This window comes from Spermophilus citellus (genome assembly GCF_964194105.1).
Source record: "Spermophilus citellus genome assembly, chromosome: 8".
In the NCBI taxonomy this organism is placed as follows: Eukaryota; Metazoa; Chordata; class Mammalia; order Rodentia; family Sciuridae; genus Spermophilus; species Spermophilus citellus.
Window position 1 is genome coordinate 53,602,770 of NC_138189.1, and position 21,118 is coordinate 53,623,887.

The following is a 21,118-nucleotide window of genomic DNA, read 5'->3' on the forward strand; positions in this document are numbered from 1 at the left end:
TGTATGGCTCATTCCATCAAATATTTAGAGTGTTTTTTCCACAAATAATCATTCAAAACCAACTCTGCTAATCTTTGTCCCCTTCTTTATATCTTCCTTGTACTCGTGGAAAATTGTTCCCAAGAGTCTTCTTCATTTTGGGCTGACTCTGACTCTGTATAGATGGCAAGATATCATTGAAGAATAAATAAGAAATGCTTCTTAACAACACAACAACTTCTGGAAGCTAGTCCTTGAGTGCCTAATGCAGTGTTAATGGCAAGTTCAGATACATGATAATGCTCTGTACTGCTATATATAAACCCAGGTTAAAGTTCAAGTTATATTGCAGATCCCATGCTCCTCCATTCCAGCCATGAAATGTCCAGTGTAGAATCTTGAAACTCTGAATCTTCAGGAAAGACTGCTGTTTGACTTTTTGCTAGAAGAATCCCTGATGCTTCAGGTGTTAGTAAGGTAAGATTGTGACAGCCTGGCAGCACTTCATATCCTGTGAAAAATGATGATCCCCATCTTCCATCAAGGAATCACACCACTTGTAAGTATTTATCACATTAAGAACTATCACAGTTTCCCAGGTGAGTGAGGAATCAGTGCTAACTGACATGTGTGTTGTCTTCTTCCCTCGAGGTAGAGTTTGTCCAAAAATTCACAAGATCCACCTCAGAATATTAGATTGGTTCAGGTCTCAAGAGTTTCTTGCCATGTAGCAAAAGCACTGATTCAAACCACATGAGTCTAAATGATAATATACAAGATGTAGATGTTTCAGTTCTACTTGCCGTCAGTGTAACTCATGGACCATCCATGCTAGATACCAGTCTTTGAGGCAATCCAGTCTCGATATTTAGTTACTCTTGTGTAGACACCAGGTTTTTTTGGAAGAGCACATGATTGTCCCCAACTTACTATACCAACAATATACCAGATGTCATGATTATCATAAACCAGAGGTCCACCAGAATCTCCCTGGAATAAAAACAAATACATATTTGAAATTGTTAATTCCAATTTAATTCAGTAGGATGATTATTGTAATCATCTCTTTTCCACAGGGGAAATAAAACAAAATTGGTACATAAAACATACAGCCAGATAGTAGGGGATAGGAAAGGTAGCAGAATACAACAATTACTAATAGGGCATTATGTAAAATTGTGGATGTGTAACCGACGTGATTCTGCAATCTGCATTTGGGGTAAAATTGGGGGTTCATAACCCACTTCAATCTAATTATGAAATATGATATGTCAAGAGCTTTGTAATGTTGTGAACAACCAATAAAAAAAATAAAATTAAAATAAATAAATAAATAAAACATACAGCCAGACTATTCTTAGACTATATAATGTTTCTTTCAATTTTGTGCTAAAATTTTACATGGAATGTAACTAATTTACATGGAATGGTTGCATTATGTCTGGTCCATAATCTTTGGATTTTTAAAAAAAAATATTTTGTTTTAGTTGTAGTTGGACACAATACCTTTATTTTATTTTTTTATGTGGTGCTGAGGATTGAACCCAGTGCCCTGTACATGCTAGGCGAGCACTCTACTGCTGAGTCACAACCCCAACCCCTGGATTTTTTAAATTAGTTTGATTTAGTAATATTTTGTTCATAAAAATGCTAAATGCAAAATTATTATTTGTGGTTGAAAATTTCAATGATTTCTCTTGAATATTATTAGCTTGACTACTTTATAGACCTATTCTTGATCTCCTTTTCTTTTAATGAACTCTTTCTAATGCATGTTTTCTTGTTGAATTTTATAGACATTCATTTAAATCTGTTTGGAACAGGGAAAATTGAAGAAATAAACAGATATACACATAGAGGTTAAAAGTATGAACTTAGTAGTTGAACTGCCTGAGTTTTAGGTCCAGTTCCATTAATTACTATGTAATCTTGGGTAAAATACTTTACCTTTCTGAGCCTTTGCCACTCACTCTTTCATTTATTCTTTTCCCAACTGTTTATTGAGTTCCTATTACGTGTCCCAGCAATTTTTAGGGATATTTGGAATACAGTGATAACCAAAATGCAAAATTACAACTGTGATAGGTGCTATGGAAATATTACAATAGGGGAATGTGATTGATGGGTGAGAAAGGAATGTTTTCCCCCATGAAGTGTAACTGAGCTGATTTCTGAAGGAAGTGAGGTTGACCATGAAAAAGAAAATGGAGATGAAATGTGTTCCAGGCAGAGAGAACAGTATTGCAAATATTCTGTGCATAGAGAAGCCTGGAATGTTCAAGGGCCTACATGTAGCTGGGGTGGGGTGTGGAAAGAGGAGAACAAGGCAGGCCAGTTGTATGTGATGAGATAGGGGATGATGAGTCCATGCAGAGCCCCGTAGGTCTTGTGTAGGAGTGTTTCTTTGTTTTGTTTTGTATTTTAAGATAAAAAAGAAAGCCACTGAAGTATTTTAAGGAGGGGTTTGACATGATCAGATTTGCATCTTGTTAGAAATCAAGCTGGCTTTCATTTGATTAAAGCACTTGAGGAGCTTAAGAGTGAAAATGGGATAATTAACAGGATGGCTGATAGCGTCTATTGAAGATAGAAGAAGGAAGGCAGAAAGAGGGGAGGAAGGCAATGGAAAGATAGTGAAGGAGATATATTGAAGAAGGTAAAATGCACCGGGATTAGATAATCAACTGGATATGGAATAGGAAAGCTGGGCTGAAAATAATTACAAACCAGGGAAGACACTGTTTAAAGAAAAGGGAGTGGGCTGGCCATGTGGCTCAAGCGGTAGCGCGCTCGCCTAGTGTGCGAGCGGCCCGGGTTCGATCCTCAGCACCACATACAAACGAAGATGTTGTGTCCGCCGAGAACTAAGAAAAAATAAATAAATGTTAAAATTCTCTCTCTCTCTGTCCCCCTCTCTCTCACTCTCTCTTTAAAAAAGAAAAAAAAGAAAAAAAAGAAAAGGGAGTGATGAACATCATAAAATATTGCTACTAAATCCAAAAAGAATAGGATCACAAATATTTTAAAAACATGAATGCCATTGGTGTGTCATTGGCAAGTTTAGAAAGAGCTACTTTGCTGATGTAAAAAGGCAAAAATCATATTGAAATAGTTTAAAAAATTATTTAGTGTGAAGAAAATTAGTGTCAAATTTCTCCCCAAATATTTCTCCCCAAATAAAGCAACAAGATAAGATGCTATCTGGAAGCATCTCAGTCAAGAAAGAGATTTTCCTCCCTACTTTAAAGCATCTGAGTAAAGAAGGATCTAGTGTAAGATAAGTGTTGAATATAAACATACAAAGGAAGTAATTGCTAGGGTAATCTTTCCCAAATGGCCAGTGAGAACATAAGCAGAGAAATAGGGATCAACTTTAGAGAAGAGATAGCTACTCTGTTGAGACCTAAGCTGAAAGTGGAAGCAGTGCGTCCAAGCCAAGAAAGGGCTGCATGCTTGGTTCTGGGAATGAGGGAAATTCCCCTCTTACGGTTTCTTCAAAAATTGGAAAACAGACATTTGCTGCAAGCAAGGGGTAGGAAAAAGTGGAAATTAATGAAATTTCAGAGAATGGTAGATTGGGTGGTGGTGGGGGGGCAAAACAAGAAAGCAGACAACAACAAAAATGAAACAGAGCAGGACCATCAGCTTTGTTATCTGGAATCTCTAGTGAAACTAAGGTTCTCTGTGAAGTTATTTTTTTTCCAGGAGCAATTAACTGCTTGGGTGCAGGTCAAGAGACACAGAGAGAAGAAAGACAGATAGACAAAAATAAGAGGTAGGAGTGATGTCAGCAAGATGGAATAAGATTTTTCCTGCTCAACTCCCCATCCCTCAGAAATTCCACTAGGACAGCCATACAAGAAGTATAATAGGAGCAGTTCCATTTTGGCCATGTTGGCTCTTCTGAAAGCCAGCATAGCACCACACACAGGGGATTCTAAGGGACCCTGTTTTTGTAGTGGGAGGAAGGAGGTGAAAACAGACATTTGCTTCCCCACTATTTTGGGTCCCAACATAAGAGACCTTCTCATGTCCCACCCCATTGGAACTTTGGAGGTATCAGCAAAGCTAGACTAACTGAGGTAAGTTAGAAACAAAAGGACTTGGGTGGGGCTCACAGTGACCAGAGGGCTAATCTTTGTGACTCAGTATTCTGGCCATAGGGTGGGGTGGGGGGCACACCACCACTACCAGAGCATAGCTAATAGCATCATGCTGCAGGAAACATGGTAAATGGGTCTCCCAGACTTGAGATCCTGGCCAGATTCCCCAGCCAGTGTTCTGGTGCTCTCCTTAACTCTTCCACCAACTTTCAGGCAGAAATATGTTGGTGAATATCTACTGAGTGAACATTTGACCCCACCCATATCCAACTGCTAAGCATCAACACATCCAAACCCTGAATGTCTCCAAAAGTCCTTGCCAAGGCAGAAGTCAAGACCAGGTCCGTGAATGCCTGCTGAGGAAAGCATCTGACTTTGCCCATGCCTATCATCTGAAATGCTATGCTACCAAGCCTTGGTACTCTGCTTAAGTCTACAGTAGGATAGGAGATAACCCCATGTTCATATGTATCTGTGTAACATAGCCTCTGGCTTTTCTTCACCTATGCTCACAAGATTTAATAATGATCTCAGAGCTCTTTCCCAGCCTCTGAGCCAAGAACATGGCCCTGCCCAACTATAGATATCCAACTGCAGAACAGGTTAGCCAGGAAAGTCAACCTATAACACTGCCCAAATAGAGCAATTACAGAGCCCAAATAATAGTTCAGCTTTAATACAGAGTCCAGCCAATGGTCTCACTAGACAACAGAGCACAGCTAGCAGTTCTACTTGACCACAGAGCATAGGTAACATTCCATTACAACTAGAGAACACAATACTACTTGACTGGAGTCACTAACAGCTGACCCAAAAAGAAGTCCAGGTGAGAATAAATAGTGAACTGCCATTGTCAAAGAACACCAAAAAAGGATGGAAGAGGTAGCTCTTTCCTCTAGATTGTATATAAGGAACCAGGAGCAACTGAAAGATAGTGGGCAGAGGGGAAATACAGGGTTGCTAGTCAAATAGAAGATAGGAATTTATGCCTTTGAAGATGAAAGTGTTTATGATAACAAGGCCCGATATGTAATTCACAATATCCTCAAACAAAACAAAACAAAACAAAAAAACACCTGGGAATCAAGCTAACAAAAGAGATGAAAGACCTCTATAATGTAAACTATAGAATACTAAAGAAAGAAATTGAAGAAAACTTCAGAAGATGGAAAGAGCTTCCATGCTCCTGGATAGGCAAAACTAATATTGTCAAAATGGCCATACTACCAAAAGCATTATATAGATTTAATGCAATTCATATTAAAACCCCAATGACATTCTTCATAGAACTAGAAAAAGCACTCATGAAATTTCTTTGGAAAAATAAGAGACCCAGAATAGATAAAGCAATCCTTGGCAAGAAAAGTGAAGCAGGGAGCATCAGGATATCAGAACTTAAACTATACTACAGAGCTATTGTAACAAAAACAGCATGGTATTGGCACCAAAATAGACTCGTTGACCAATGGTACAGAATAGAGGATACAGAAACAAACCCACATAAATATGGTTATCTCATATTAGATAAGGGTGCCCAAAGCATGGAGAGAAGATAGCCTATTCAACAAATGGTGCTGGCAAAACTGGAAATCCATATGTAGCAAAATGAAATTAAACCCTATCTCTTACCCTGCACAAAAATCAACTCAAAGTAGATCAAAGACTTAGGCACTAGAACAGAAACCCTGTGCCTAATAGAACAAAAAATAGGCCCATATCTTTACCACATTGACCTAGGATCTGACTTCCTTAACAAGACTCCTAAAGCACAAGAAGTAAAATCAAGAATCAATAAATGGGATGGATTCAAATTAAAAAGCTTTTTCTCAGCAAAGGAAACAATAACATGAGAAGAGAACCTACATATTAGGAGAAAATCTTTACCACATGCACCTCCAATAAAGCATTAATCTCTAGGATCTATAAAGAACTCAAAAAACTTAACACCAAATAAATAAATAAATATAAAACAACAACAAATAACCCAATCAATAAATGGGCTAAGGAACTGAACAGACACTTCACAGAAGAAGAAATACAACTGGTCAACAGATATATGAAAAAGTGTTCAACATCTCTAGCAATTAGAGAAGTGCAAATCAAAACTATTCTAAGATTGCATCTCATCCCTGTCTGAACAGCAATCATCAAGAATACAGACAACAATAAATGTTGGCAAGGATGTGGGGAAAAAGGTACACCCATACATTGCTGGTGGAACTGTAAATTGGTGCAACCACTATGGAAAGCAGAATGGAGATTCCTCATAAAATTGGGAATTGAACCACCATTTGACCCAGCTATCCCATTACTTGGTTTATACCCAAAGGACTTAAAATCAGTATATTGACATAGCCATGTCAATGTTTATAGCAGCTCACTTCACAATAGCTAGACTATGAAACAAGCCTAGGTGTTCCTCAATAGATTAATGGATAAAGAAAATGTGGTATATATACTCAATGGAATATTACTCAGCTTTAATGAAGAAAGAAATTATGGCATTTGCCAGTATGGTTGGAGTTGGAGAATATCATGCTAAGTTTGAAATAAGCCAGTCCCATAAAACCAAAGGCTGAATGTTTTCTCTAATATGTGGATGCTAATTCAAAATAAGGCAGGGGGCACTAGGGAAGAATAGTGTTACCTTAGATTAAGTAGTGACGGAGAGAAGGGAAGGGGATGTGGGGATAGGAATGAAACAGACATTATTACTTTATGTATATATGTGACTACATGACCAATATGATTCTGCAACATGTACACTCAGAAAAATGAGAAATTATATCCCTTCTATGTATGATATATTGAAGTGCATAAATGCATTCTACTGTCATATGTAACTAATTAAAACAAATAAGAAGATTTAAATCCCTAAAAAAAAAATAGGGTCTAAGGTGACTGAAGAAAAGCCTCAATCACTAGAAAGGAAATGTAGGAACTAAGAGTACACCATTTAAATGGGTCAGTATGGATACTGCAGAGTTTGAGGTTGAGAGGAAACCTGTTTTAGATGACAAAGTTTACAGTGTATGAGAGGGACAAAAGGGAGTGTCTTAGATGGTGGGGGATGATAACATATTTGACAGGTTATGAAGACATGAGTGATGTGCCCTTCAGAGAAGAGGTTTCCTTGTCTTTTGTTTATGACTTTCAGAAAGCAACAATAGATCATAAAAGTAATTGTGTGAACAGAAATATGGAGCAAGCCTTTAATTTCCTAATTTGTTAGATAGGAATCATTATAGTACTGCTTATGTCTCATTATATTAAACGAAATAACATGCAGCAAGTTCTTTTTTTTAATATTCTTTTTTTAGTTTTCGGCAGACACAACATCTTTGTTTGTATGTGGTGTTGAGGATCGAACCCAGCCACGCGCACATGCCAGGCGAGCGCGCTGCCGCTTGAGCCACATCCCCAGCCCCTGGCAAGTTCTTTGTTTTTGCCTTAGCACACACTAAACATAATACAATAATATTTGTATATTAGATAAACTTAGCTCTTAGTGAAGTAGACGCCATTTTTTTCCTTCCAGGTAAAATATATGCCAGAGTTAAAAATATATAATGAAAACTTTTCCTTTAAAGTTTTGGCTTTGACTTTAGCCTTACCTTACATGCATCCACTTTCCCTTCCATGAATCCAGCACACAACATCCCTGGAGTTACCAGGCCATCATACACATCCTTTCTGTTACACACATCAGTACCTATGGTTTCCACCCTGGCTTGACGAAGTTTATTTTGTGTAGGTCCTGTTACACAAACAAACAAACAATGTGTATTTCTAATATAATCGTATACAAGACATGAGAGACAGCAATGTTATATATTTCTAGGAGCAAAATCACAAGGTTATTTTTTTAACTTCAGTTATTCCTTAAGTTTATGTTCTATATAGTAAGTGCACACAAAGAAAAATACTAATCACAACCCAATTTTGTATCATATTGATGGATCTTTCAGGGCACCCTTAAAACTGTGTACAAAATATTATATATTTTACATATTTGTATATTATAGAAAATATTAAAATATATGCAAATTTTACACATGTATATTTTAATGAGGGGGGAGGTTCTATAGTTTTCATGAGATTCTCACAGCGATCAATCACATCAGTCTTGTCCAACTGGTATATTTTTGGTATAAGGAAACTCAGACCAAGGAAATTCATTGATCCCAGGACATAGCTGCATAAAATTAGATTGAAACCACTCACCATCATCTACAATGGAACCAAATCCTGTGACAAAAACACTGGTTTTAGGTGGCAACTTCATAGATGAATCTGGGAGGCATACTCTCTGGACTATATTTGAAAATTCAACTCGAGTTGTGAGCTGAGCCAAAGCAATGTCATTTTCATTCGTTTCTCTATGGTAATTTTCATGGAGGATAATTTTCCCCACACTTCGTTTCACAGCAGGTGGTGTTATAGTTGTACCAAAAGTCACAATCCATTGACTTGGGTCCTTATTCCTACAAAAAATTTAAAAAATAAAGTTAAGTACAACAAATCTTACCTTTTAATTTTTTTGGCTTATTATTATCTGTGTAAACTATACTATAATTTTGTCTTCCACATTTAAAAATATCATCATTTTCATCACAACTACCATCAACTTCATATTTCTCATTAAAAAAATTCCTAAAAGTGGTCTTTAAACATACTACACCCTATCTTCCATTCATTTTTTCTTGAATCCTTTCCCATTCTAATTACACTACCAAATATCTCTCTTCAAAGTCACCAGTAATCTTTACTTTATCAAGCTCAATAGCCAATTACCATGTATGTCTGTCAGCATACAGAGACCTACTGAAGCAAGTATTTCAATCATTATAGCTTATATTCTTCATTATTTAAAGATTCATTCCATAAAGCCAGAATTCTGATTTTTGTTTGTTTGTTTTTGTTTGTTTGTTAGTTTACTTTAAAAGAAATCCACTATAAACTAAAGAGGATGACACTTTCACAAAAAGAGAAGCACAAAGATTAGTAGGCTATGAGAACATGAGTAAATCAGAAAGCCTTAACAAGTGAGGGAGATTCAAGTTCACCTCTAAGGCATGAGGCTAGTTATTTTTGGGACTCATAAATATACATAAGTGAGTCTCAGTGAGGGAGTGACAGACAATCACCATAAATTCATTAGATCATTCACATAAAAAAATGGTGTAAATATCCTGGAATCATTTGGGTTATTACCCTTAGAAGAATGAAAACAATCTTAGGATCACGAAGGATAGGATTCTCTAGAAGGGTATACAAATAGTGGCTCAGGCCAGGCAAAGAGGCTTTATTCAGAACCTTTCTATCTTGAGACTTAAAAGAAAAATTTTCTGTACCCTGAGGATAAAACTTCTGGATGAAAAGATGGTTATTTCCCTGATCTCCCAGGGTAATAGGGTGCCTGTGTATGTCTGTGTATAGAATTGACACAGCTGAATTTTGAGAGCTACAACTGTGAAAGCCCAAGGAGATAGCTCCCGCTGGATTATAAATGACCAGTCTTTGCTATTGTGAGGGCAGTCTGACAAAATAGCAGGTCTTGCCCAACTTCCACCTCTCCAAATTATACAAGCCCACTAGGGTTTCTTGGATAATGCAGTGAGAATGGAGAGTGTCAAGAGGGATATTTATTATTATTTTTTATTATTTCTAAAGTCACACTGAATATTAACAGAGGGAAGTTAGAGGGATTAATTGGGAGGAAAGGACAGAACCAGAAATGGATGACTTTGAGTATTTGGAAGAGATTAAACTTGTTACATGTATAATATTTAGTCTTTGCACTAAAATCATCTGATATCATAGGAAAGATAGTACCGGGATCATGATGACACAGGGGAACCCATGGTAAGAACTACCAGTAATTCAAACCAAGCATCATGGATGGGACATAGAGCAAGCACGATGCATTTAGGGGACAGTGCCAGGTACATATTGAGTAGAGCAGAGGACAAAATAGTGAGATTGGGCCCTTCCCATGCATTGAATCAATAGCCAGAGAAGACTGGGGAAATAATGTTCATAACAGCCTGGTGAACTTACCTCCGGAAACAGTGAGCTGCTGTGAGCAGCCATGTGTTACTGATGAGGCTGGCTCCACACTGATGGCCTGCCCCTATGAGCTGCAGGCTGGCCTGCCATGGCCACTCCCCTTCCATAGCAGTCTCTCTTCCTTGGACAATCCTTTCTGTAGAAGACGATGCTGGTAATGGCATGTTTGAAGATGTCATCCTTATTCCACAGCCTGTCACACAGAAATATATGTTAGTTGAAAAAGGAAAAAGGAGAAAACACACACACACACACACACACACACACACATTTGTATTGTGTGGAGATACTTAGAAAATTCATTGTGTCAGCCCTCTAAACCATTCCTAGCACTCAACCTCTGAGGTTATTTTATATTTTGTACAGCTCTTACTAATTATATTGAGGCTCAGAAGAAATATTACCAACATTTGGAGGCATTCGGTCCAAGAATTGATTTCCATCTTTCTATGAAACATATATAGATGGATAATGTAAACTAAATCATAAATGAGATTAAATTACAAGAAAGGACAGTTTTAATATAGTGCAGAATAGATTTAGAACCTGGAAAACACAGCCAGACTGAACAAGCACTCGGTCATGGTCATGGGCTTGGGCTTTTCTAACCAAGACAGGTGAGGGGGGCAGCTCTAAAGTGCAGAAAAAGATTTCTGTTCTTTTGACCGTTACCCAGACATTTTGACTTGTATTTTATCAATAAATAGATAATTTACTGAGTATCAAAAATTTGTCCACAAAAGACCCAAAGTTTTCATGGGCGTGGGGGGCAGGGCTGAGAAGGGGGCAGAAAATGTGCATATCAGCTATTCCATTAAAATGCAAGAAAACTGAAAGAATTTAACAAAGTCTCAACTTATTACCAGTTTAAAACACTCTCTTGAGTTGTGAGAGAATATTAAAAGAGAAATATTTAAAGAACTTATTAATATGATATCTGGAATACTATGTAATTTTTAACTCATCCCATGGATCATAAAAGTTCAAGTTACATTTAGTATAAATTTATGAATTTAACCTTAATTCTTAAAAATAGCAAAGTATAATTAAAGGAATACATGGTTTATAAAAATATAAATGAGCAAAAAAATCTTCTGATTTTTCTGTGGTTCTTATTATCTTTACAGTGAAATAAATAGTTAATTGTGGATTTTGAAACTTACGACTATTGAGAAGATTCCTCATCTTTTTGCTGTCAATAGCTGGAAGAAGCAAAAACACAAGTTAGTTGGAAGAGTAACATATTTGCATTTTCATGTTATATTGTTTAATTATCATTAATTGTAAAGTTAATTATCTGAGACATCTATATTTCAAGAGGTATAAGATATTTTTATAACCAAAGAATATACAAATAACCCTGTACTCTACTTTGGTTCAAAGTGTAAAATTTCACTTAAAAATAAAATCAGAGAGCATTTTATTTTCTAGTTTTGCTTCAGAAACAGAAAAAGAAATCAGAAAATCAGGAAAGAAAGAATAGGAATGAATATGCCTGGTTGCTTTCTTTGAAGGCCCCAGTATAAGTCAGAGAAGCAACCTGAGTCCCATTGTAGTTAGTGTTTACCAAACTATATGGTTTAAAGCAACTTCCTAATGACCAGAGTGCAGAGGGCAGCTCTAAGGAGCAAAAGGTACCATAGATCCCTTGGGGCCCAATTTCAAGGCCCTGGTCTAATAAAAGGTAGGGATTTAGTCTAGGTAAATTGATAACCTTCTCTCATTGAGGATTGTTCCTCCTGATGAGTGCTAGGTAAGTTTGTGACTCAAGTACTTCGAGCAGGGCGTGAGCTCTTTCACATACAACAGTCCAAAGAACCCACCCATGCACAAACTCTCACTATACTTTTTGCTTCTCTTTCAAGACATCTTTTCCTTTCAAGACATTTTTTTCCTTTCAGAGTTACTTTTTTCCTGTTCTTTTTAACTCAGCTACATTGGATTTATGTTGGTATGGTGGCCATTTATTTTGTTTTATTTGTCAGAGAAAATGGAGAATTATACTGTGCTTTTCTCAAGGAAAATGACTTTCCCTTGTAAGAAGTGAAAAGTTTCTTTAACCTTCATAGGTTAAAGGTTTATAGGGTTCCTGAAATAGAATTGACAAGGGAAGATTAACAGGAGAAAGTATATGCATTTATGGAAAAAAAAATGCTTGTATCTTGGAGTCTTCAGATTGAAAAACCCAGGGAAAACCATCTATATTTATTCTTGTGTCTAATGAAGAATGAACAGTCAGAAATGTAGAAGTGTACCAAACTGAAGGGTGTGATCTAATGCTAATGCCTTAAGGTGGGCAGGGGACCGACCCAGCAGGGCCTGACAGTTCAGTCTTCTTAACCTCTCTAGGTGGAGTTCCTTCTTCCTGGGTGTAGGGCAGGCCCCTCAGGAAAAAAAAGGTTTTGTGATCTATAGTTAGAAATCATAGGTCAGAGTATTTATTTATGGCCAGCTCCTACAAAGAAGTGCAAGGGAAGGTTAGAATAATATTTTTAGGTTTTACCATTAGTTTGGGGAAAGAAGAGTTCTAGCTTCTATGACTTACCATGGAGGAGAAAGGCCAGCAGAAGAAAGAAAGGATGGAGAAGGACAGAAAGATCTTCAGAAAGATCTCGCTTCTAAGGTCTTTTAAAAAAAATCTCTCTCTCCTTTCTCCTCTCTCCTCTCTCTTCTCTCCTCTCTCCTCTCTCCTCTCCTCTTCTCTCTCTCTCTCTCTCTCTCTCTCTCTCTCTCTCTCTCTCTCTCTCTCTCTCTTTTAATGGCACCAGGGGTGGAACCCAGCAGCACCTTACTACCAAGCTATATCCCCAGTCCTTTTTAAGTTTTCATTTTGAGATAGGGTCTCACTAAGTTAAATTAGGTCTTGTTGAGTTGCTAAGATTGGTCTCCAACTTGTGATCCTCCTGCCTCAGGCTGAATAGTCTTTGGAGGAGGCTATGCCACCATACTCTGTTTCTCAGGCCCTTTTGATTTCCTTTGGTTAAAAATAATCAGTATGAAAAGGCACCATACTTCGAGGCAGTCTGTTCTGAGCCATAACATCTCACAAAGGGATGTGAGCCCCAATCCCTTCTAGGGATTTCCTGGATATGTCTATGTTTTTAATGAATGATATGTATATGGCAGAAGAAAACATGTGAATGATTGAGCACGATCATAGAATATAGTTATTTTGGCATTAAAACAACCTGTATAACAAAAAGTCTCTGTGCATGACCAGCAAGGCCCAAAATTACTTTTTATAATTGTAAAATTAAAAATTCTACAATTTAAAAAAACTAAATAAACTATTAAAATTGATATTTTGCTTTAGAATATATGATTATGCCTTAAGAACAGTTATCAGGAGTTGAGATTAAATTTGAGATCTCCCTTTACAGAATGTTAGAAAAAATTATATTTTATTTTGGAATATAGCTGATTAACAATCAAGGTGAATACCATAATCTTCATTATTTCTAATGACTTCAAGAAAAGTTATCCCTAATATTTGGAGAGATTCTACCTCAACATTTATGAAATGTTTTTATGAAACATTTTTTATGAAATTTGAAATAACTAACCTTGGAAATACATAACATAAAATAAGGAACAGAGCTGAAATACCTATTTCATGTGAGATGTATGCTACAATTGGAGTCAGAGGTAAGAAGATAAAAATACAGTTCCTGTCCTTGACACTTAAAATCTTATTTAAAATACACCATTTTATTTTCTAATTGTATGTTGTAGAGGAAAATAAAAATGCCTCTTGGCTTGGATTTCAACTAGATGTAAGGTAATTTTCATTTTAGTTTCCTAAACTTTCTAAACTTAATTTTCTTCTACGTTGGGGGAAAAACAAAAAGAACTTTCCTAATATTTGTATGTGTGTGCACGTATGTGAAAACAATAAGAAAATAAGTGAAAAATAGTTTTAATCGGGAACAAGATACAGGACCTCTTTACAATTCATGTCACTTATTATTAGGCAGGCACACCTTGATAAAGATGTCTGTGTCTTTGACACTAGAAAAATGAACCCCCAGATTCACAATGCCTATGTCTAATTCTAGCCCCAAGGTTTGCTTATCCTATGTCTCAGAACTTCTCAGTTTCCTTACCTATAAGTAGTGAAAACAGTAGCTACCCATTGGTGCTTTTGTAAGGATCCAAGTATCATATTATATGGGAAAAAAATAGAAACTTTATCAAAAAACCCTAGTAAAATGTTAAGAAAGTAACACTAAATTTCCCTTCATAGTGGATATTTATTTTACTTTAATTCCACATTGATATATTTATCAGTAGTGAATTCTTTAAATGAGAGAATACATTGACCAAATTCTTTTGAAAAATAAAGGAAATTGAGATTGAAGGGAACTACAAAAATGTACTCCTCCAAAAAGATAGAAATTAAAGAAAAAGACTTACGTGTGAGTGTAAATGATGGTTTATTTATGGTCAGGGGCAATTGTTTGATCTTCAGACTTTGGTAAAAACTCCTTTCAATTTTTTTCCTGATTATTTCAGTACTGTCAGTAGATGGGTATCGAAACATGAGCACCATAAGAATGTTCACACCTTGTTCATCTGGACTAAGAGCAAAACAGCAGACAAATGGTGACATTACCTATTCAGAATCACTGAATTTAAAGAAACATAATGGATGATATATGATAATGCTTTTAAATTACTTCTAGATAAAGGTAATAAGAATGGATGTATAATGATCAGGAAGTGATGGAAGGAAAAATAACATGCTAGAAATACTAGGTAAGTGATATTTCTGAAAAATCTTTTCCTCCATCCTTCCAAAGCTAATGGGTTTAGAGAGATTCTTGGGAAGACATATTCATGAAATCATGCTTTACATGCACTTACACAACTTGCTTTTTAAGGAATTATGAGCAAAATTTGTAACTGAGGTCATTATTCTTCAGAGTGGTGTGGCAGAGACAAACCCAATGTCCTCTGCTTCTTCAACACAGAGTTAGATTTCATTTCCAACCCTTCTTGAAATTGACTGAAATGGTCTAATGAATTTTGGCCAATTGGATGTGGGCAGAAACAATATTCCCCCATTTCCAGGCCTGACTCTTTATAAAACTCCCATACTATTTTCCATGCCCTTGTTCTTTTGGAAGTGGAAGGTCCTTTGGGAAGTTCCACCCCACAATGACCACCAGCAGAGCCTGGTACACATTACCCCGCTTCTGCCTCTTTAGACTTCACCAGGAAGTGAAATAAAATTTTATTGTATTAAAGCACTGATATTTAGGCATTTCATGACCAGTTAATAGATGAATAATTAGAGAAAGAAGTTTGTAAAGGGAGATAATTTGATCAATGATTCAAATACATAATACATATTGTGATGTGTAGGACTAGAAAGCCTCCAATAACCTTTTCAGAATGAATTTAACTTATAAGATAAAAGAAACAAAGAAAGGAAGGGAGATAGGAAAAGGAGAAAGGTAAGAAAAGTAAAGAAACAAAAGAAGAAGGGCAAGAGTGAAAAAAGGGATAAGGGCTTTAATCATTTAATCATATGTGTATTTACTTTATCACCACCAAGTAAACAAATTTTACAAATATATACACACACATCAAAAACAAAAACAAAACAGTATAGAATCTAGGTATAGAAACCCAGTATAGAATCTTTCAAACATATAAAAACGGGATTCTAGTAATTAAATTTAGTCTCTGATAATAATTCATGTTTAATTTAAATATATCACCTTTCACAAAAACATCAAAATAAAAAGACATTTAAAATAATATCAAATATGCACTGGCATTAAAGAAAAATCTATTGCATAGAAAGTCATAGTCTGATGGTTGTGTAACTGTAAATAAGGAAAATAAAAAAAACCTTAAGTTCTACTTAGCCCCTTGCTTACAAGGCACAATGGTGTTCATAATCCTGTCCCTCCCCTTTCTGTATCTTTTTCTCTATTTTTTTTTTGTAAGAGACTCTCTTGTCATTGCACACTTTACGTCTTTCTATTGTGGTTGGGAAATGGTTAGGTCACATAACCTGAGTTTCTTGAAATCTTTGTGTAGCTACACAGAATTGCTAAAAGCAGCTCAGAAACTATGTTGATTAAATATTTCATCTTAGCAGTACTGGTTTGAAGTTACAAACCAAATTTACATACCTTATTTTGATAACATGAGATTTGATAAATCGACCCCCTCCAGAAGAACGTCGGAATATCCTAGACATCTGATTAAAAAAAATGTATTAGTCTTAAGAAAAATGTTACTCCTTGTGTTATCTAGAGACTTGGGAAAAGAAAGTTTTCAGTTAATCACTCATCACATAAATTGGTTTTAAACAATGTTAAGTCTAACCTGAGTTTTAATTCTTAACGGAACTGAACAATCTTAACAAAATTTTTCAACTTTGCTAAGTTTCTGTAAACTGAGATAACAGCATCTGCCTCAAAGAGTTGATTTGAGAATTTAATAAAATTATGTCACATATTTCAACCTGATCTGCTTTCTAGGAAATGACTGATAATGTTACTTTTAATCACTGTCAAATGAATTAAAGTATGTGCTATTTTTAAAAGAAGCATCTTTATCTCTAAAAAAGCCCATCCTGTTTCTGCACTCAATACTGAGTATGCCATCTAGTCCACTACTCTATGTTTGTTGATTTCTTAAATTATCATGCCATTACTAGATCATTTGTCATAACTTGTAGCATCTGTCATGTGACTGACACTCCTCGTATTGTTAGTCATATCTCTATGCTCTCAGATTTCACAACTGGTACAGGAGTTGATTATAAGTTTCACCACACTTCATACCAAGAGTATTTCATTCCTCAATTTTCCAGCATGAAACTTTGAAATATTTTGTATATTCAGTGAGCTAATTTCCTAAACAGTCCTGATTCCCTAAAGGAATCCAGTTGACTATTGAAGCACTGCCATAGAGTAGAAGAGCCCTGGACTGACAGACAGAAGAACTTACATGGTCATGCAAGTTTATATAAGGTCCACTTTGGAAACAAGTCTTGCTCTCTATTACTATATCCTTTAAGAATAGGGAATATTATCTCCCTTCCTACAAGATTCCTCCCTCCCCCACCCCATTCGTCTGAATTAGTTACAATGTCAAGAAGATTTGACTTCCTAAATATTAAATCTACCTCCCTTGCTTCTATTCCATTGCAGTTTTTAAAACTAGGTCCTCAGAAACTCAAGTTTATGTGGTTCTACCCTATCCTCTCTCCCCTCATTTGTCCTTCATAATACTAATAACCAATGATGGCTCTAAAATTCAAGCCTAGCTAGTTCATAAATGATGGCCCGGACTCCTAACTGTTCCACATCAACCAGTGCTGCAAAGAAGGGTCCAATCGCAAAGGTCCACCATTCCATGTACACCAGGAACAACCTGGGAATTAGCTAGCTTGATGTTGGATGTCCACTCTTGGAAACAGTTCCTAGTCCAACCTCCCCAATTTTTTTTGGTGGAATTTTTTCCACCAAACAATGAGGGAAAAAAAACCCCACAGCAGACAGGAAGAACTACGAAGTGGTTTTGGCAGAACCAAAGGTCCAGGGCATACAAGAGCACATTCATGCTCACATTTTGGACATTCACTGTGATCCTGGTAATGTCATGAGGCACAATGATGACCTCACTTCATATATATCTTGTCTGCAGCTGGAACAGAAATGCTGCTGGAAGAGCAGGAATAAAATTATATAAATTTGACTATCCTAAAGACTTCAGGGTTTTAAGAGCTAGAGAATATCCTCCATATTGAAGAGGATAGCCCAGTAAGGTAGAACACACGACATCAAAATGAGGGTTCCTCTTTGAAGAATGATCCTCATACATTTCACGTCTCCAAAGAATTGACACATTAGTGTGTCACAAGCCAAAGCTAATTTGGTTTCAACGGAAATCCCAACAGCATTCACAACCAAAACAGCAAGCATAACAACATTCCCCTCAATTTTGCCCAGATGTCCACTGACAGTACTAATAACAAACATCATGGACTATGCTAAGAACACAGAGCCTGTGAATGCAGCTAGCTCAGCAGCCTCCTGCCACAAGTCCTCTGCAGAGCTCCCTGGAGGATACTACAGACAACTGCCTTGGCGGGGGACTGACCTATAGGCCAGTCAGATTCTGTCTGGGGTGGCTCCAGGGGTCCACAAGTGAATGTGCAGAGAGGCCTCAATGGCTGGATGCCCATCTGAAAAGAGTGAGAGCGAGAGACAGAGGTGGGGAAACAACCTGGCTGGCAGAAGTCCCCAGTGTACACATTGCCCTGGCGGGGAGGGTGGATGAGTGGCACTCACCACCTAGGCCCCCATCCCTCCCTCACCCTTTCCCTGCATCAAGCAGGGAGCTGGTCCTATTCTGGCTGTTACAGAATCCCAGGATGTGCATGAGGTGGGGAAGGCACAGCTACTGAATCAATTGCTCTCTTCTAATACGCTAGGTTGGTTGGCACCTGAATGATTTTGCACATTCAATTCCCTCTTCCAATAACACAGTTTTTGCTCCCAAGTGAATTTCTTCAATTAAACTTTGGTCTCCTTGAGAACTCCAATGACAACTAAGTTAGCTTCTACTTAGTCTCCTTTATTTAGGCCACCCTGGCAATCTTGCACATGATTCTATTATAGCAATTTTTGCACTGGTATATATAGTGTTTCTCCTGGTATAGATTATGAGCTGTGTGAAGTCGGAGTGTATCTGATTCATCTTTGTATTTCCAGTGCTCCACACATTGTCAGGCCTAGTGTAAACACTTCTGGCATGGCTGATAAGTAAATGAATGAATGAATAAATAGTTTAATTAAGAATCAATAACACGGTAAAGTTGCCAAAACAGTGTGGGAGTCCCCAGGGATAAGTCCACAAGGATGGTCATCCCAAGGGTTCCAGTAGTTCTGAATCATGCTAGTTAGGCTTTCATTGAACTTCTCTGAGCTCAATTATTTCCATATTTCAAAGAATGGAAAGAAACATCAATTTTAATCTCGAGAACTTCATTTAGATAAGTGTCCTTTGAAATTTTGAACTGTTTAAATATGACACTTTGGGAAAGGATGAGAAATCTATCATATCAGAGTATAAAAAAATTCCAAGAATCTGTTCAAACCCTGATATGATCAAACACTGGTCTCGTAAGGCATTGACTTATACTTAAAAACGTGTAGAACCTAGTAAATTACAATGTTGTGTGACCACTAATTTGTATGTATTAAGTCAATGCTCCATGGCAGGGATTAAACTGATTCCTTTCTTTAAATGTCACATTATCTTGAGAGGAAAGTACTATTCTCATCATCCCTATTTTTAGATGAAGAAATTGAGGCTCTGTAGGCTTAAACTTGTTTAAGGTGGTACAGGAAGTGGTAGTTCTGATATGTGAACCCAGGGAATCTGGCTTTAGATCTTGTGTTAACTACATTGATTGTCACAGAAAACCCTTAGTTACATACTTGAATACAGTTGTCTACTTTTGAGGGGGAGGATGCTTTTACTAGTTATTATTTCCCCTTAAAAAAGATAGTGGCTATGGTGCTGATAAAATCACTTATTCACCTTAAAACTAGAACCTAATTGTAGTCCTTGATTTGAACTCCAGCATTAAAAATTTGGGAACAATGTGGGTGGTTCTGACTAAGAGGTCTGGTACCTACCCAGTTACTGTTTTTGGCAAGTCTGAGCTTGCATCTTTCCTCTGGCTGAGAACTGCATGCACATTAAGTCTTTAAGAAAGATCAGTAGTCGTTAGATGCTGGCAGTTTCTAGATGCCAACTAGGGAATCCCTTTGAGGTCCATCCATGAAAATAAGTAAATCAAATTCTTTAGGATTCCTGTTACTTTCAGTGGAATATATACCAGCAAAGAAAAAAATAAACCATCAAACTGATTCCTTTTCCCTTTCTTCTCCAGGAAAGTTTCCTACTACCTCAAAGGGATTTCCCCTCCTCTTATTTCAGAAAATACTGATCATTCAAGTCATTCATTTTGGCAATTATATGTTGCACGGTGGCAGTTCTGATATTATGTATTATCTAAATTTTCTTTTTGTATTCTTTCCCACACATAAACTTCCATATAGAAACAATATTATAAACTCTTTTAGGGAAGGGACCAAACTTTATTGACCTTGGCATTCTTCACAGCTTTGTACAAGGTAGGTGTACAGTAATATTTTCACTAATGATTGAATTTCCAGCTGTGGTTAAACTAAAGCAACATTGTGAGGAAAAAAAAATTACTGGCTTTTGGACCCCTTGGTGATCCTTTCATTATATGTGTGTATCTTTTTTTCATTTTTGTCATTTATTTTTTCATTCAACACAATCAATGATGAATCTCCAATGTCGAGCCACTGTGATAGACGACGTAGAAACACTGTGATAGAGTATTAAACAAAAACGTGTAGGCCCCAAATTCCTAGAATAGAGAGATAGACAGAATCAAGACACATAAATTATCAAACTGTAATAGAGGAAGGGTTCTGAAAATAGGTGATATTTAAGTGATATCTGAAAGATGAGCAGTGACCAACAGAAAGCAGGGTCGTGGAGTAATCTTCCAAGTGGAAAAAGAGTATACAAAAAATTCTAAAGAAGACCAATATGTGTAGAGCACAGTTAGGAAGCAGCAAAGTATAGAAAATGAAGAAATTATAGCCACAGTTAGTGAGGAGCTTGAATTTTATTCTAAGTACATTTGGAAGCCATTTGTGAAATTTTAAGCAAATAAATAACAAAATATGTTTTCAAAGATCATTCTGACTTCTATGTAGATGTTAGTGATAACTGTGAGTTGCCCATATGAAGGAAGATACTAGGTAGGTACAGAATGGAAATAATTAATTGGAAATAGAAACATAACTTGTGAATGAATTAGACATGAGGACAAGAGAAACATAGGCATTCTAGCAATTAGGTGGACAGAGATGACATTTGCTGAGCAGAAACCAAATTAT

At 36.6% G+C, this 21,118-nt stretch overlaps 1 protein-coding gene across 2 annotated transcripts in view; it reads right to left on the reverse strand.

Annotated features, from left to right (window-relative positions):
* Positions 1–810: 810 nt before the first annotated feature.
* The window catches only part of LOC308655061 (transmembrane protease serine 11F), a gene marked incomplete at both ends in the record, with an annotated part of 98,016 nt that continues 77,708 nt past the window's right edge, over positions 811–21,118 (reverse strand). For both annotated transcript variants that reach the window (XM_081304835.1, XM_081304834.1), the window contains 7 exons: positions 811–969; positions 7,697–7,839; positions 8,307–8,566; positions 10,143–10,344; positions 11,315–11,353; positions 14,565–14,728; positions 16,295–16,362. In XM_081304835.1, the coding sequence (XP_081160961.1) occupies positions 811–969; positions 7,697–7,839; positions 8,307–8,566; positions 10,143–10,344; positions 11,315–11,353; positions 14,565–14,728; positions 16,295–16,362 (1,035 nt within the window). The remainder of the gene's footprint in view (positions 970–7,696; positions 7,840–8,306; positions 8,567–10,142; positions 10,345–11,314; positions 11,354–14,564; positions 14,729–16,294; positions 16,363–21,118) is intronic.